Source organism: Cyprinus carpio, unplaced genomic scaffold, assembly GCF_018340385.1.
Source record: "Cyprinus carpio isolate SPL01 unplaced genomic scaffold, ASM1834038v1 S000006659, whole genome shotgun sequence".
Lineage (NCBI taxonomy): Eukaryota > Metazoa > Chordata > Actinopteri > Cypriniformes > Cyprinidae > Cyprinus > Cyprinus carpio.
In genome coordinates, this window is record NW_024879283.1 from 23,142 (window position 1) to 40,000 (window position 16,859).

Genomic DNA, 16,859 nt, shown 5'->3' on the forward strand with positions numbered 1-16,859 from the left:
TTTAAAGAAGTATACATTTGCATCAACAAACTATTAATTATATTTAACCTATATTTAGAATGATCCCCACACACACACACACACACACACACACACACACACACATCACACACAAACACACACACACACACACTGCTACATCTATCTATCTATCTATCTATCTATCTATCTATCTATCTATCTATATATATATATATATATATGTATATTTATAGATTCAGAAAATAAAAACAGAAATATCTGGACACTTTGTGGTCGTTTAAGTTAGGAGTATAATATGCTTGATTACTTCATGCATTTTTACTGAACAGATAGCTAATCCGATAAATAAAAGACCAAGTTGGCATTTGAGACTGAAAGCAACCCAATAGCTAAGTGTAGAATTCAGATCTGTTTAACACATTACCATGTTTAAATCCATTCTGGAAAATTCCTCCTAAAATCAGTGCAGAATAATTATGTAAATAAAACACGAAAGAAAATAAAAGTACATACTTCTTAAAAATCATTGGGGCAATTTCCCCCCCAACAATCAGCACAGAATAAATAAATTAATAATTAAACTGTCATTTTATTATTATTATTATTATTAAACTATCATTGCAAAAATGGTTCAGAAAGTGATTTTTTATTTTCTGAGAAAAGCATCTAGCATCATTTATTCCCACTTGGTTTTATATTTTGCCATCTAATGCAATGAAATTCGTAAATTTTTAAGTGTGGCTAGGGTGTCAAAATAAGCTTGAGGCTGCTGTAGATGATTTTTTGTTGACTTGTGCAGTAAGCATTGCATACTGGGACACACTGTGCATTGTACAGTTGGGCTTTAATCCATGTGGGGGGGTCAAACTCATATAAGGCTGAGGGCTGGATGGGAGAAAATGCCCCCTTGTGCAGGGCCAAATTACCTTTTGTTAAACCCCTAGTTTGTTCACAATTACAGTAATATTAACTACAATCTAGGAAAAAAAATCTAGGAAAACTTTTTTTTGATGATGCTAGGTTCTTTTAGGGGTGTGCAATATGGACACAAAAATGTCTTACATATATATACACACACACACACACACACACACACACACACACACACACACACACACACACACACTATATATATATAGTGATTACCATATCAGAGTTTTTGAGATAGCACCTTGGTTGGTTTAAGCCTGTCATGGACACTATGACAATATGACACCAAAGCCGCCAGTAGGTGGCAGCAAGTCTCTGTCTTAATGAGTTATCTATTGACTCATTCATTCGAAACAGCTGATTCGTTTAAAAAACTAAGCTAGTGATTGTCTTTATGAATAGGCCATTGAATAATTGACTTAAATGATTTGTTCAAAAACACAGATTCATTCAGTAACAAAATACACAGTGCTGCTCAGAGATGCACAATTGGTCTTACTTTGGCTATGTTAAAAACTTTTTCTTGCTGATACAGAGATAAACAGAGAGCATTGTGACTAATAGGCTATAACCTATACATTTGACGGTGAGCATGATTTCACCAAGTACAACATGTTCCTGGAACAACATCCTTGAACATGTCTTACTTGGCAAAATCACAGCGACCACGTTTGACACCCCTGATTTAGACAAAGATGTCATATGACAAATGAGTGTTCCTTTACAGAATGGGAACACAACAAGTGTTATCTATCTATCTATATCTATATCTATATCTATATCTATATCTATATCTATCTATCTATAGATATATAGATATATATATAATACTGATTGTATAATGTTTTAATATTTTTAAAACCTTTATATTAAAACTGACACATTGGTTTTTTCATATGTTAATTCCACTTATTAATAAAACTATTTTTTAAAATAAATAATAATGCTAAAATGATTTTTCTCAAGACTTTTTGGACTGGTCTCAGGACTGTTATCACCTTGACATTTTTACTTTAAGCCTCAAAAATATCAAAATGAATCAATTCATTCATGAATTCAATCAATCAATCAATCAATCAATCAATCAATCAATCAATCAATCAATCAACTCAATTTATCATAGAAAAAGTGTATTTTATGTCATTGTCTGCACAAGCTGCAATTTTAAAATATTAAATTAATAGTAATTCATTAATAATTATAACCCAAATTTTAGTTGTATGTAATCACATTCCTATATGTAGATTGCTAAAATTATTCGTCAGCAATTATGAAAATAATATCTGATTTGAATTAATTCATTATAGAAGTATTTTCAAGTAACTGTTTGTATAAACTGCATTTTTAAATATTAAATTAATAGATTCCGAAAAAAGAGTATGATGTCACACCGATGTCACTGACCCATAATCGGATGATGATATATATCCCCATGTATCACAGCAGTATTTGATTCTTATTTAATGTATTGATAAGCAACTTCAGATAAGCCCTTTAAGATTATGATTAATCTCCCAAGGTATTAAATGTTAATCTCATTCCATAAAAATATCATGAACATGCCCTTAAGCATAAAAAGTTATTTCTTACATGGAGGTCACATATCCAGCCAGGCTGATTATCTGCCTGTTGTGAGTCTGAACGGCCCTGAATGTCAACATGAGGTCGCACAAATACACACACATAGTGCCTGCTCTCCTGAGATATATAATCACATTATCCCCTGCAGATTTACCGACGCAAGAACCTTGACCAGAGGCTCAAACCAACCATTGGAATAAACAGCATATCCAAAAACCTCACAAAGGCCAGTGGTTGCAAGACTGATGAAACTGCTATATCCACTGGCTTGTGTTCCCCTTTACCAGTTGTTATTATTTTTGAAGAAGTACAGAGAAGCTGGTTTAATTTCTTGCGGGCACAAAGATCGTCCCATGGGCTACACTCTAATTGTGTGGGAGTCCATTAGCAACATAAAATGTCAGTGGCATCATTGGCTTTATGGATTATTGAACCAATGTAAAGAGATGAGTGGAAGTGAGCGAAGATTAATTTGTTTAAGCCCTTATATCTCATTTACAACCATTGTTCTTAAATGTATGACCGTTTTGTGTTAGTGAATGGGAGTTTGGTGATACATTTTCTTCTAGAACATCTGACTTCAAGGGATCCCACTGTATAGGCCGACAGCAATATGATGAACTAAATATTTTAAAGAGGTTCTCCTTCATGTACTGAAGCACATTAAATATGCAAGAGCGCAGGATTCTACTTTTTCTTTTAAGTGTTTCTTCTTGAGGGATATTATGAAATAATGGTACAGTATGCATTACAAGTAGCTTTTAATAATGCCCAAATAACAGGCTAAACTGGAATATGGGAGTAACAATCATAGCCTAAAAAGTGATGCATTAGGTCTTTTTGACACAAAGTTGTGTCATGCACTTTACAATATGTCTCATATGCATGGATGTGTTTCCCTCGTTGTTAAAGACTGCCATCTAGAGGTATGAAAGGTACTGAAATCAGGCTTAAATTTATGGTGTTTGCAAGCTACTTATTACTGTTGTTCATACGGAAATTGTGATTTGAACAACCTCCAAACCAAAGTATAAATCTTTCATGCTAAAATGTGCCCTGCATCATTTGTGCTTCAGAATAATAATGACAGATTAATGAAAGATTTTTTTGCCAATATTGATATTTTCACTAGGCCCAACTGGGCCATTTTTGAATTACTTTTATACAGGTGGCTGGGTCATATAATTAGAATATCATCAAAAAGTTGATTTATTTCACTAATTCCATTCAAAAAGTGAAACTTGTATATTATATTCATTCATCACACACAGACTGATATATTTCAAATGTTTATTTCTTTTAATTTTGATGGTTATAACTGACAACTAAGGAAAATCCCGAATTCAGTATCTCAGAAAATTAGAATATTACTTAAGACCAATACAAAGAAAGGATTTTTAGAAATCTTGGCCAACTGAAAAGTATGAACATGAAAAGTATGAGCATGTACAGCACTCAATACTTAGTTGGGGCTCCTTTTGCATGAATTACTGCAGCAATGCGGCGTGGCATGGAGTCGTTTAGTCTGTGGCACTGCTCAGGTGTTATGAGAGCCCAGGTTGCTCTGATAGTGGCCTTCAGCTCTTCTGCATTCTTGGGTCTGGCATATCGCATCTTCCTCTTCACAATACCCCATAGATTTTCTATGGGGTTAAGGTCAGGGGAGTTTGCTGGCCAATTAAGAACAGGGATACCATGGTCCTTAAACCAGGTACTGGTAGCTTTGGCAGTGTGTGCAGGTGCCAAGTCCTGTTTGAAAATGAAATCTGCATCTCCATAAAGTTGGTCAGCAGCAGGAAGCATGAAGTGCTCTAAAACTTCCTGGTATATGGCTACCTCGAACTTGGACCTCAGAAAACACAGTGGACCAACACCAGCAGATGACAAGGCACCCCAAACCATCACTGACTGTGGAAACTTTACACTATACCCCAAACAAACGTGGATTGTGTGCCTCTCCTCTCCTTCCCGCCAGACTCTGGGACCCTGATTTCCAAAGGAAATGCAAAATTTACATCAGAGAACCATAACTTTGGACCACTCAGCAGCAGTCCAGTCCTTTTTGTCTTTAGCCCAGGCGAGACACTTCTGATGCTGTCTGTTGTTCAAGAGTGGCTTGACACAAGGAATGCGAAAGCTGAAACCAATGTCTTGCATACGACTGTGTGCAGTGGTTCTTGAAGCACTGACTCCAGCTGCAGTCCACTCTTTGTGAATGTCCCCCACATTTTTGAATGGGTTTTGTTTCACAATCCTCTCCAGAGTGCGGTTATCCCTATTGCTTGTACAGTTTTTTCCTACCATATTTTTTTCCTTCCCTTCGCCTCTCTATTAATGTGCTTGGACACAGAGCTCTGTGAACAGCCAGCCTCTTTTGCATTGACCTTTTGTGTCTTGCCCTCCATGTGCAAGGTGTCAGTGGTCGTCTTTTGGACAACTGTCAAGTCAGCAGTCTTCCCCATGATTGTGTAGCCTACAGAACTGGACTGAGAGACCATTTAAAGGCCTTTGCAGGTGTTTTGAGTTAATTAGCTGATTAGAGTGTGGCAACAGGTGTCTTCAATATTGAACCTTTCCACAATATTCTAATTTTCTGAGGTACTGAATTTGGGATTTTCCTTAGTTGTCAGTTATAATCATCAAAATTAAAGAAATAAACATCTGAAATATATGTCTGTGTGTAATGAATGTATATAATATACAAGTTTTCACTTTTTGAATGGAATTAGTGAAATGAATCAACTATATGATGATATTCTAATTATATGACCAGCACCTGGTATTTACATCTTTAGGTTTACTTTTCTACTTTTAGATTAATACATTTTACAATTATGTAATATTCATAAAAAAATATGTATTATATATATTAAAATTATGTAAATATTTAAATCATATAATTTATTATTATACATTTCTACACCCAGAAGTTTTTTATTTCTTCAATCAATCAATCAATCTATATGTAAAGAAGTAGCAATAATAGCTGGTGCACCAAGAACTCCAATAAAAACTAGCACATCACATTGTTGATTATAACTTTTAATACTGAAATCTGAAAAGCAGGCTTTGAAAGTATGTTTGCTGAAAATATCATTCAGTTTTTAGATGTTATTTCACAGCAGTCCCCTTGCAGACACCGCTCCATTTCACACAGTTCCTGTAGTTCTTCACAGTGAGGGCCACAGTGGAGAGAGAGGAGCTTATGGGCCCTGGGAATCACAGAGAGAGCCGCACCACAGTCTCCGCTGTCAAAGGAAAAAGTGATGCTGAGGTGAGGAGACTGGTTTTGATCATAAAGTATAGGAAGTCTCATCAGAGAGTTTGACACATTGAGCTCTTACCCGTTGAAATGTAGCTGTGCTAGTTTAAAAAGCTGTCGTCCCAGCTCAATGCTGTCCTCTCCGAATTGGGCCTGAATGGCAACAATGCTACGCTTAAGGTTGGATGCAGCCAGACTCCATTCACCTGTTAGAAAAATAATAATAACAATACTACACATTTTCCTTGTATGAATTTAGATGTTACTTATTTAATTATTCAGAAAGGCAACGTAGCACTGCTATACAACATTTACATATCTTACATTGTCATAAAGGTACAATTTACATCAGGCTGTTATTCTCACCGGTGGTGGCGTACACACGAGCTGTTGCATCTGCTAGCTCTCCTTGGAGAGGGTGAATCTCTGTTAGGATGCTGTTTGCCTCAGAAGAAGCTGATTTTAGGATTTTTAGGGCCTCGTCTGTAATACATGGAAACATTATGTATACTTATGGATATTTCGCAAATATTAAAAAAAGATTGTGATTTCATATTGAGGCTGCACCTAATCTGTGTTGCTCTATGAGATGAAATGCCTTATCCAATAGACACTGTAAACCCTTTAGTTTGTTCTGCACATCAGCACTGGTGATCTGATGATCACAGGACGGCCAAGAGCACTTGTACCCATCCATATGGGACTGAAATGTACAGCATACATTAAGATACATACAATGAACCACCTAAATGATCAGTTATGCTTTTCTGCAAGTGTTTACCCATAGAGGCTTTCCACATTTTACACACTTCAGCCCTGGTGCTGCGTTTTCTGTTGCTTTCTGGCTTCCTTCTGATAGGTCACTTTGACAGGCTTGACAGTTACAGTGGAAGTAGTACTGCTCCAGCAGGAGGCGCTGACGTTCATTCACCTCCATTCTGCTACAGTGAGGACCTGTGAAGAATGACATTTATTAAGACAGCTGTTTCCGGATGAACCCCCAACCAAACAAAAACGGAATTCCTAAGATCACATATTACCATAACAGTGCAGAATCTCCTGTCCTGGAGTAAGATCTTTTGAAGCACGTACAGTGACTGTCACACCACTGCAAGAGGTCTTGGGATGGTCAACGTGACCTTCAGAACAAACGAACTGATTGAGTGGGTCAGTTTGAAAGCCTGTGGTGAAGGAGATGTTTGTGTTTGGACTGCAGGAGTGGTTAAGCAGGCTGAGAACAGGAAAAATTGCTGTGGCAATGCGGATTTCACTACTGGACTGAACAGCCATGCCACTTTCTTCTGTAAGAATTGAGAAAAAAAATTATCAACAATCATGAAAATTCAATAATCAAATGTATTAAATTGCAGTTTGTGTTAAAGCATGAGTTCTGTCGAACCTTTGACCATAACAGCAGTGACTGCTTGAGCGTTACACCAAAGCTGCATCATGTGTCTCAGAGCTGTGGCTCCCAACATACTCATCTCAGGCTCCCAAGTTCCACTAACTCCTTTGTTCTCGCAAGATGCCCACATGTCCGGTGGGGGTCCACCCTGCAGTCTCCTATAAAGCATTGCCATGGTAATCACTAATAAGAAGCGTGAGCTGGGTGAGTGTTGTGCCACATGTGGTAAAAGGCTGTAGATGCCCATGTACGAGTTGCCATGATAACAGTCGAAATTTCTCCACAGGGATCTCCAAGACTCAACTTGACTGGCAAATCACTTTTATAAGAGCTACATGTCACATGGTCTTCTTCTGAAGTGCTTTTTTTCACCCTTTTGACCTCGTTTTGTCCAGCTTTCAGGGCCACTCTTAGTGCAAGATGTCCCAAAACCCCAATGGCCAAAAGATCTGCTCCAATATGGCACTCCCATTGGTGCCAGTGCTGCCAAGCGTCCTTTTGACAGCTTTCTCCACAGAACCGAACGTAACTGCAGTTTGGACATGGCACAAAGCTCAGTGATTGGCTCAGGCAGTGGTGACAGTATCGGTCTTCAGTATTAAACGTCTTTCCTCCCTTATTAGTCACTGTATTGAGTTTGTTTCCTGGTATAAGTACGCAACAGAAAGCCTCGTCCTCCAGAACGACCTCACCAGCTGTCTTATTTTCCATGGCTAATATGTGACGACCTTTCTCGGGGCTAAAGTAAACAGACACACCAGGTGAAATACAACTCCTAGTGTTTCTGCTTTTCTGGCATGGTGGTGTTTGATTATTTGTGGTGCGTTGGATATTTCAGGTTTTTTAAGCTGGCTCAGGCATGCGGTCTGTCTAGCTCTCAGCTTGTCCTGCAAATGGCTTGGGTAACCAGCCTCCAAAGAGCGCCGGATGTCCTCAAGACATTCCTGGAAAAAAGGAGATAATCACTTAAACTCATATAGATGTGTCAGCTGTGCATTAAACAAGGTGGCATGTTCTTATTTGAATGGTAAAAAAAAATAATGTTTTGTGATGCATAAGACAGACTCTTACTTTGTAGAGGCCATGGTAAAAGAGGGCAGCAGAACGGTTAGCATAGCACAGTGAAAGCTCTTCTGTATTCTTGTCAGCATGGCAAACACCCTGAAACATCAAACAGAGAGAGTGGGAATATATTATGGTCACAGTACCACCTGCCATTTGAAATCCAAACCATTATTAGTGTAATGCAAACACTGAGCTCGAACTAGCATAAAACGTTTATCCACAATGATTAACTTCACAAATTCACAAGTCATTGTGCCTCCACAACAGATTCCAAAAGATGGATTGGCTAGATTCTGTTCCTCCCATGTTTCTAATGCATTCCTTACAAAGCAGGAACCTTTTATATTTATATTTGACATGCACTTTGACATTTATAACAGGCGTACATATTTTGAGGTCTGTATGCTGATCTGTTTGCCAAAGCAATGAAAATCAATGTAAATCACTCAAACTTTTAATAAGCTGGGGAAAAAATCCAGATTTTAAATAAATAACGGTTTACATTTGCATTGTGAATGAACAGGGAGACTTCAGATACAAAATCCAAACTTATTTAATATATAGCTACTATATATAAAACAGCTATAATTTCAAATTGCAAAAAAAAAAAAAAACTTTTAAAACTTTGGCCATGTTTAGCATGAGAATCCATCTCTTTAACACTGTGAACAACTCTGAACACACGAAACACCATTGTAGCCCCCCTTTAAAAAGCCACAAAAAGACTGCTATCAAACAGGTTTCCTAAGTTCTAACCGCCCCCATTTGTCATTGGTCAGACAAGAACATAACCCCTCTCCAAACTCACGTCATTGGTTAAGCCACGGACGCTATGTTTGGCTACTTGCATAAATAGAGCAATGGCGCGGAATAGTGCAACAAAGAAAAAGTTTTCGTGGAAGTTAACGCAGTTATGCGTGTGAAGCAGCAATAAGGGAAAATGTTTTAACCACACAAAAATAAGACGAAAAAAGTTAAACCTTGTACACACATTACCTTTACTTAAGTATATGAAGCAGGTGTTTTAGATCGCGTCTTTTCCTTACCTTGGAATAATACAATGCTGCGGTTGTATAATCCCTCACTTTGAAGCTGAGGTTTCCCTGCTGTCTAAATTCAGAGGCCCTCTCGGGAGACTTTTGTACGGAGTACTTCTCAGAAATTTTAGAAAAGACGTTGATATCTTCTGGGCTAAAATATGGACAAAGGATAAAAGGTAGGTAGAATATTTATTTTTATTTGGAAACGTATAGCTAATATTTGAACCATTTGTAGATTGTTGGCACTCCAATTGAATAACTAATAACAACTAGTGCAGCAATGACATTAAAAAAGTAGTTTAGTATTAATCACTTTATCTAACTAATTCAAGCGCCTCAGTGCTGACCGTATTAATGAAAGCCCGTAGTTGAATATGGCATCTATATCTGTCAGACAGCAGAAGCGCTCAGTTGTTCAGGTTTCAGTTCCGTCCATTTCTGCTCGACATACCGAACCCACTCTGGACAGGGCAGATCCATTCAAAATCCGCTCAGTGATCTATAACCCCACAAATAAAAGGCACGAAGCTGTGTCAAACACTTTTGATTTCGTTGCAGTAAAGGGACTTCCTGTTGAAACTTTTATCAATCTTCAAAATACAGGCCCTGTACTCGTAGGCCTACTTAACGCATATATATATTTATGATAGGCCTATTCTTAACTTTTTTTTTTTTTTGACTCCAAAGCTCTGAAGCTGGAAGTATTGATTATATTTATTAAACAATTAATTTAGATGTATTTTCATCAATAATAATGATGATGATGATGATGATAATAATAATAATAATAATAATAATAATAATAAACGTTATTAAGGGGGCGTTTTAGCATTTTATTTTGAATTAAAATAAGCTTATTTTAATATATTAATAATAATTTTATTAGTTTTAATACTTAAATACTGCACTTTGTTGAGGCCCCTTCCAGCCCCCCTTTGTTGAAAGCAAATTTCATGTTAGATGTTTTAAAATACATTAATTTGTGTGCATTAATTTGTGATGAAATTAATTATTATATTAAATGTATAATTTAAATATAAATTTAAATTATATTAAAATCCTGAAAAATAAAGACAAAATGAAAAAAAAAATTGCCATGAAGTAATCTCAAATTTACATTAATATTTTTGAAAATATAGAAAATAAGATACTTTTATTTCATTATTTATATTAAATAAATTTTTTTACGCACATATTTTAATATATTATTAATATGTTAGGAATTCTCTTTTGGAAATAGCATTCATGTAGCGACGATAACTTGTTTTGCTTTTTTCATCAACACAGACGTCTATTTAAAAGCGAAAATGCTGTGAGAATCACTAGGATGGATGGTGCATTAATTTTTCCCAATAGGTGGCGATATTGTTCCACGTTACAATCTTCTTTAAAAAAGAAAAGAAAAGTGCATTGTGTCCCTCAGTTGTCGCCACGCATTTTGTTCCCATTAATATCTCTTCTGCTGGTCAAGCTCTCTAGAGACTTTGTTAGCTATTATCTCCAGTAGGAAATAGGGTTTGTTAAGAGAGTCAGTTCTGTCAACAGAGACAATGCTTTCAGATTAGGACTAATGCAGATTCTCCACTGAAAATTAGATTTTGTCCATTACATTATTATAAATAGTGTTTATTCAGTGTCCCAGGAATTTGTATTAAAAGTCTGAATCTCCATCATAAGGATTTATAGGATTTTGCAGGCTAATTTGTCTGTTGTTTGGTTTGTTGTGAGAAATTATACTCCGAAGAAAAAGGAAAGAGAGAGAGAGAGAGAGAGAGTGAAAAAAGCACTACTGCTTCCTTCATCTGTGATCATTTCTAATTTATTTATTTATTTATTACTATATAGAGAGATTTTAGATAGATTATGCCACTGTTTATTTTTTTTTTCCATCTCAACACAAAACGTCATACAGCTTTGACTGAGCTTGATGGTATCTTTGGCACCATTATCAGAAGATAGGCTTATATTAATCTTAATTATAAATGAAAATTATTTAACTTTGTCATAACTTGCTTTCATGAAGTGTCACTGTGTCTGCATATGAATATTAATGTTGTCTTGTATTTGGAAAGCAGCTGCTTCAGTGAGGTCCTGAGGGATGGTGCTTATCACACATGTGTTTGTTGCTCTATATAAGAGCTTTAAGTTCTTCTGTTGTGTCTCATAATCGTGTTTCAGTAGATGCTTTTAATGCACCTTGTGATCTAGGGCACTTCTCGCATCTTGTCTTTGTTGTTGCCTGTGGACGGAATGTTTTCCAAGAACATAGTGCTTTCTGATATTACCATCTTTCTAAAGAGTTTTCTTTAATTTACAATGCATGACTAATAAGTCTTCATTTACTTTGCAGTCACTTCAGTTTTCTAAATATAAGTCAGTTCATAAATTAACTTTACTGTTAAGTTTAATGTACGATATCAGAAGACACTGTGTTGTGCAGTATGCGTTTGATTCACTAAAACGTACTGTACCTGTAGTAGCCGCAGTAGGGCTTCTATTGTAGAAAATGGCGAGAAATTAATTATATAAACCCTAACAATAAATGATCATTTAAGTTTCTCCAGTCAATTTTTTATTATTTTCCAATGCCTGCTGGAATAACACCAGCAAACAGACATGAACAGCACCCTGCAGAGCATAACAATGTTGTACTATCACGTAATTGAATGGCTTTTAGTTGGTGTATGCAGTCTATGCACAGAATTAGGGGTTGAAAGATCTCATTTTTAATCAGAGCCAAGAACCATAATGTGTTTAAACAGCTGAACAAACATTTCTAGTTTGTGTGGAGATACACGCCAAACCTCTCTCCCCCCTTTCATACACACTCATTTCTAATACAAAGCCACACACACCACCAGTCGAGACACCGTGGCTCGGCTTCCCTGTGTTTTTATTGTGTATGTCTTGTGAGATTTGGTTCAGCCATGGGATAATGAAGTTTTGATCCATGTTTCTGTCCAAACAGACTGTTTGGTTTCATTTGCTGGGTTGTGAAAGCCAGTTTGCTCAGTTAAGCTTCACGGCCCACTGAGGTCAGAGGAACATTTACATTTGTCTTTTGTTTCAGTAGGTACACACAGTAAGCCTGTGATCTCATTGTATTTAGTACAACTGAACTTTAAATCATTTTAGACCTTTATAAATATAGATATCTTTCATGATGCAAACAGGTAATTATAAGATGAATTTTAAATGAAGAATAGCAGTCACATTGTGAGATATAAATGATTTATAATTTTGGGATGAATGCAGATTGAGAGATACTTTATGAAGTTAAATTGCAAGATAGAAGCTACATTTGAAATTGTAAAATATTATTGCAATTTAAAATAATGCTTTTTCTGTTTGAATATTAAAAATATAATTTATTCCTAACGTGAAAAGTTGAATTTACAGAAGCCATTATTCAATTCTAAAGTGCCACATGATCTTTAAGAAATTATTCTAATATGCTGAATTGGTGCTCAAGAAACATTTTCTTCTTATCGATTTTGAAAATAGCTATGCGGCTTAATATCTTAATGGATTTTTTTTCACGATTCTATGATCAATAAAATTAACTTTTGCTTATTTACATGGTAGGATAAACTAGTTTGGGCAACCTTTAGTGTTTGTAAAAGTGTATCTATTGTTCTGATCTTCTCCTGAATCTGAATAAGCTTCTTTTGAGTGTATATATAGGACTGTGTGATTATGCATACACAGTTTACTACAGTAAAACCATGGGTTTGATTACCAGGTATAGTTGTATACTTCAAATGCATTGTAAAACGCTTTGTAAAGTGTCTGGCAAGTGATCGAATGTGATGTAAATGTAATCCTTGAACAGCTGCTTATAACATAATAGACAGCATTCATATCCACTCTTGGAACAACATTATTTATAAAATATATCTAGACAAGAATCTAAGAAGACAACTGCTGATTTAGAGTGAGAAGCCTTCCATGCCCTCACGTCTGATCGCCTTAACCGAGAGAGACCGCCGCTGTGTGCGTGTCATATCCACTGACAGACTTTGGCATCTTCCCAGTGTTGTCTGTGGTAGTGCATGTGTCGCTGTTGTTGTGTGTATATTGTATATCTATGTGTGTGTGTATGTCATGAAGATCAATAGAGAACATCTGTCTCCTGAAAAAAAAAGCTCTCTTGTGTTTCACTTTTAATTTTGGTTGCATTGGTCGGTGGTCAATAAATTAAACCATTTGGGAGAACTGAAGAGAAAAAGTAAAAAGATATATTAAAAAGCTTCTTCCCATAATTTTCACAACAAATTTGTTAGTGCCTAATGAATTTAGCTTCATTAATTTGAATGTGCTCCACTGGATCAGGGCTGGAAAAAAATGATCTTCTGGTTGACTGAATGCAAAAAGAGCATCTGCTTGAAGTTCATTTGAGCTGCAAAACAAGTTAGTAATGCTCACATTAAAGTTTGGTGGTTTGGATAACAAGAGCTTATGTAACCGAACTCCTCGGGCCTAGACTTTCACTACATTATACTTTATTGATAATGTTTTGACAGAATACTTGTCCAGTCACAAACAGTATGTGGGATGAATTGTCTTGAAAAAATCCTAGCATTTTAAGAAATAGATAAAATAGATTTTTTTTTAAAAAAGATGCGTGAAAAAGCTTTTTTTTATTATAAATTAATGATGTATTGGAATTTAATCATAACAAATTAGATGCATTTAACATGATACATTGAAATGAACATTTATTTTTGCAAAATGATTCTTCAAAATTCACTTTGATCGAAATTGATCAGTAAACGTTGTTATATATATTCCAAAAGATTTCAAATAAATGCTGTTCATTGAACTTTATATGAAGCAACAAAAACTGTTTTCAACAACTTCATCATGTGAAACTGGAGACTGGAATAACTGCTGAAAAAATCGGCTTGCCCATCACAGGAATAAATTACTTTTTAAAATGTATATATAAAAAAAAGATATTTTAAATGGTAATGATATCACACAATATTACTGTATATTTGATTTTTTAAATGCAAAAATTATTAGACTTCTTTCAAAAACAATAAAAAAAATTATTCCAAACTTTTGACCAATATATATATAAAGTTCTACGTAAAGACCGTGACATCAGTGTGTTGTTTCTTATTCAGTGAGCAACATCTCATCTTTTCTAGGAATAAAGATCTGAAAGATTTGTGATGAAGAAACCTGTTTATGTAAGGCCGATGTTTTCCATCTAGAGATTTTTATGTAATCAGCTCTTTATATAACTTGTTTTATCATTATTTTTCATTGGTTTAAAGAAATCAAAATGAGTCTTTAGTAATTCGAATCATGCTAGCATTTCATTCCTTATAGTAATGATTCAGTTCTGGTTTTTCACTGTTTTTGTGTGTTTACAGCATGTGACGTTAATTGTGTGTTTGCTAGATAAGGTGTCGAGACTGTGTGTGTGTGAAGAGGGCTGGGATCAGGTCGGTATTACTGATGAAGTGTCGTCTCTGATGTAATTACCTCGGCACTCTGGGCTCATTAGCTCTGTCCGCCTCACACTCGCTGTTTGTGTTTCTCATTTACTGTAATGAGATGGATATGAAGTGTCTCCCTCTACACAAACCCTTTTTACTCTCTTTTCTGCCCTTTTTGCTCCCTCTCTTTCTCTCTCCTTTGTCTTGTGGCTTCTCCGTTGGTTTATTGTCGCATCTGTGGTGTTTTGATAAGACAGGTTTGCATTGTGCTGGAACGAGGCTTTCTGGCGCTCCATCCACGTGACTGTCAGACTCCATCAAATATTCACCTCGCTTGTAAACTTCTCACTAACACTCAGTTGGCTGTTTGTTAATTAAACCTATCATCTCATTGCTGCATGTCCTCTGCATCTTGTGTGTGTGTGTGTGTTAGTCACAGTGCTCATTTAAATACTCTGAGAACTAAAAGCTGTGATAAGATTCAGATGCCTAGTATCACAAGGCACAGACACGGTAAACAATTTTTTTTTTTTTTAAATTGTAAAGTGAGAAGCACTACTTTGTGGTTTTTTTAATTTATTTTTATGCTTTTGTGTTTTTCTGTAATGACATTTTTTTTGTTACAGACAGGAGAAATCAAAAGCACAAGACACAATGCTATAATCATGTTTTATAAAGAATATTCTGGGTTACAACTTAAGCTTCATCAGCAGTGGCTGTAACACGCTTTTATCACAAACAATAATTTTGACTCATCCTTTTGTTGTTGTAGTAAAAGCAAACCAAAATACATTTACAGTAATTTACTTACAATGGAAGCTTTTTTGTTAATGGATTATTATTACTGCTAAAATTAAATCCTAGCATTATTTAATATTTAGTTTGCTATTTGATATGTAAAGTTCTTTAAATAAGGTGTTTTCAGACTTTTCAGACCTCAAAACCATTTTAACAAGGGATCCATATATAAAGGCAAGCATGTTCCGCCTTGGAATATAATAAAAAAAAAATTAAAAAGGTAAATTGTGACTGCTTAACTGACAATTCACTTTGTTTTCTTACAGATCTAAAACACAGAATTGTGAGATATAAACTCAGAGTTCTGACTGTTTTTCTTGCAATTCTGAGATTATATCTAACAGTTTCAGAGGAAAGTTTGTAATTTTTACTTTTTTCCTCTGAATTCTGTTTTTAATGTTCTCCCATGAAACAAAAAATACATTAAAAAAGTTAATTTGCAACTTATATTGTTTGAGAAAAATATGTACTGTATGATATTATAAGACAACCAAATGAAATAACTATTTCTACAATTAAACAATAGGATTTGATGTTGTCATTGTACTTAAAACAATTTATATAAATATTCTATGTAAGAAAATAAATGGTTATGTATGTTGTATATATAAGTCAGTGACTGTGAATGTTTGAAAGGTCAAGATTTCCAAAAAATATACAAATTGTTCATTTTCAGTTAGATCTTCTTGTCTAGTTGAATGAATTATGACATTAAAAAAAGTCAGATATAACTTTGCACAGACAAGGTTACTATTAATGTTTAAGTGGCTATTTATATTAAAGGGGTCATATGATGCAATTTCAAATTTTCCTTTCTCTTTGGAGTGTTACAAGCTTTTTGTGAATAAAGAAGATCTGTGAAGTTGCAAAGACTAAAGTCTCAAATCCAAAGAGATATTCTTTATACAAGTTAAGACTCATCTTGGCCCCACTGAAACGGCTCGTTCTAACACGCCCCCACATATCTACGTCATTATGTGGGAAGATTTGCATAATGCCTCCCAGATGTCTAAGCAAAGAAAAAAGGCGTACCTTTTATTCTCGTTGTAGTATTGTTGTTGCCGCCACCACCGCCTTGTTGTATAGACACTGTGTGTGTTTCACTGTGAAAGCGAAACTTCTTTGTTTGGCCTTCCAAAGAGGACGATATCCACTTCGTCATGCCTGGAGCTGATCCGTGCTGGTCACTGAGGAATCGGCAGAATCGGCTTTTACGGTGGACGAAGTGGTGTCCAGCCCGGGGTCGTCGTGTTTGTTTGCTGCAAGACCAAGGTACGCCCCTTTGTAGAATCCACCTGCTGCACCATTCTCAAGCCGCCCGCCTCTGCTCACTCAAGGCCGCGGTTTTT

General features: G+C 35.7%; 1 protein-coding gene across 1 annotated transcript; it reads right to left on the reverse strand.

Annotated features, from left to right (window-relative positions):
* Positions 1 to 5,575: 5,575 nt before the first annotated feature.
* LOC109096960 (SET and MYND domain-containing protein 4) lies at positions 5,576 to 9,745 on the reverse strand. The gene is given in 13 exon segments (XM_042755298.1): positions 5,576 to 5,741; positions 5,838 to 5,961; positions 6,122 to 6,238; positions 6,323 to 6,458; positions 6,537 to 6,709; positions 6,796 to 7,056; positions 7,155 to 7,436; positions 7,439 to 7,978; positions 7,981 to 8,104; positions 8,232 to 8,321; positions 9,272 to 9,416; positions 9,613 to 9,679; positions 9,682 to 9,745. Coding segments are annotated over 13 exon segments (2,274 nt in total). The 3' UTR covers positions 5,576 to 5,590.
* Positions 9,746 to 16,859: the final 7,114 nt, after the last annotated feature.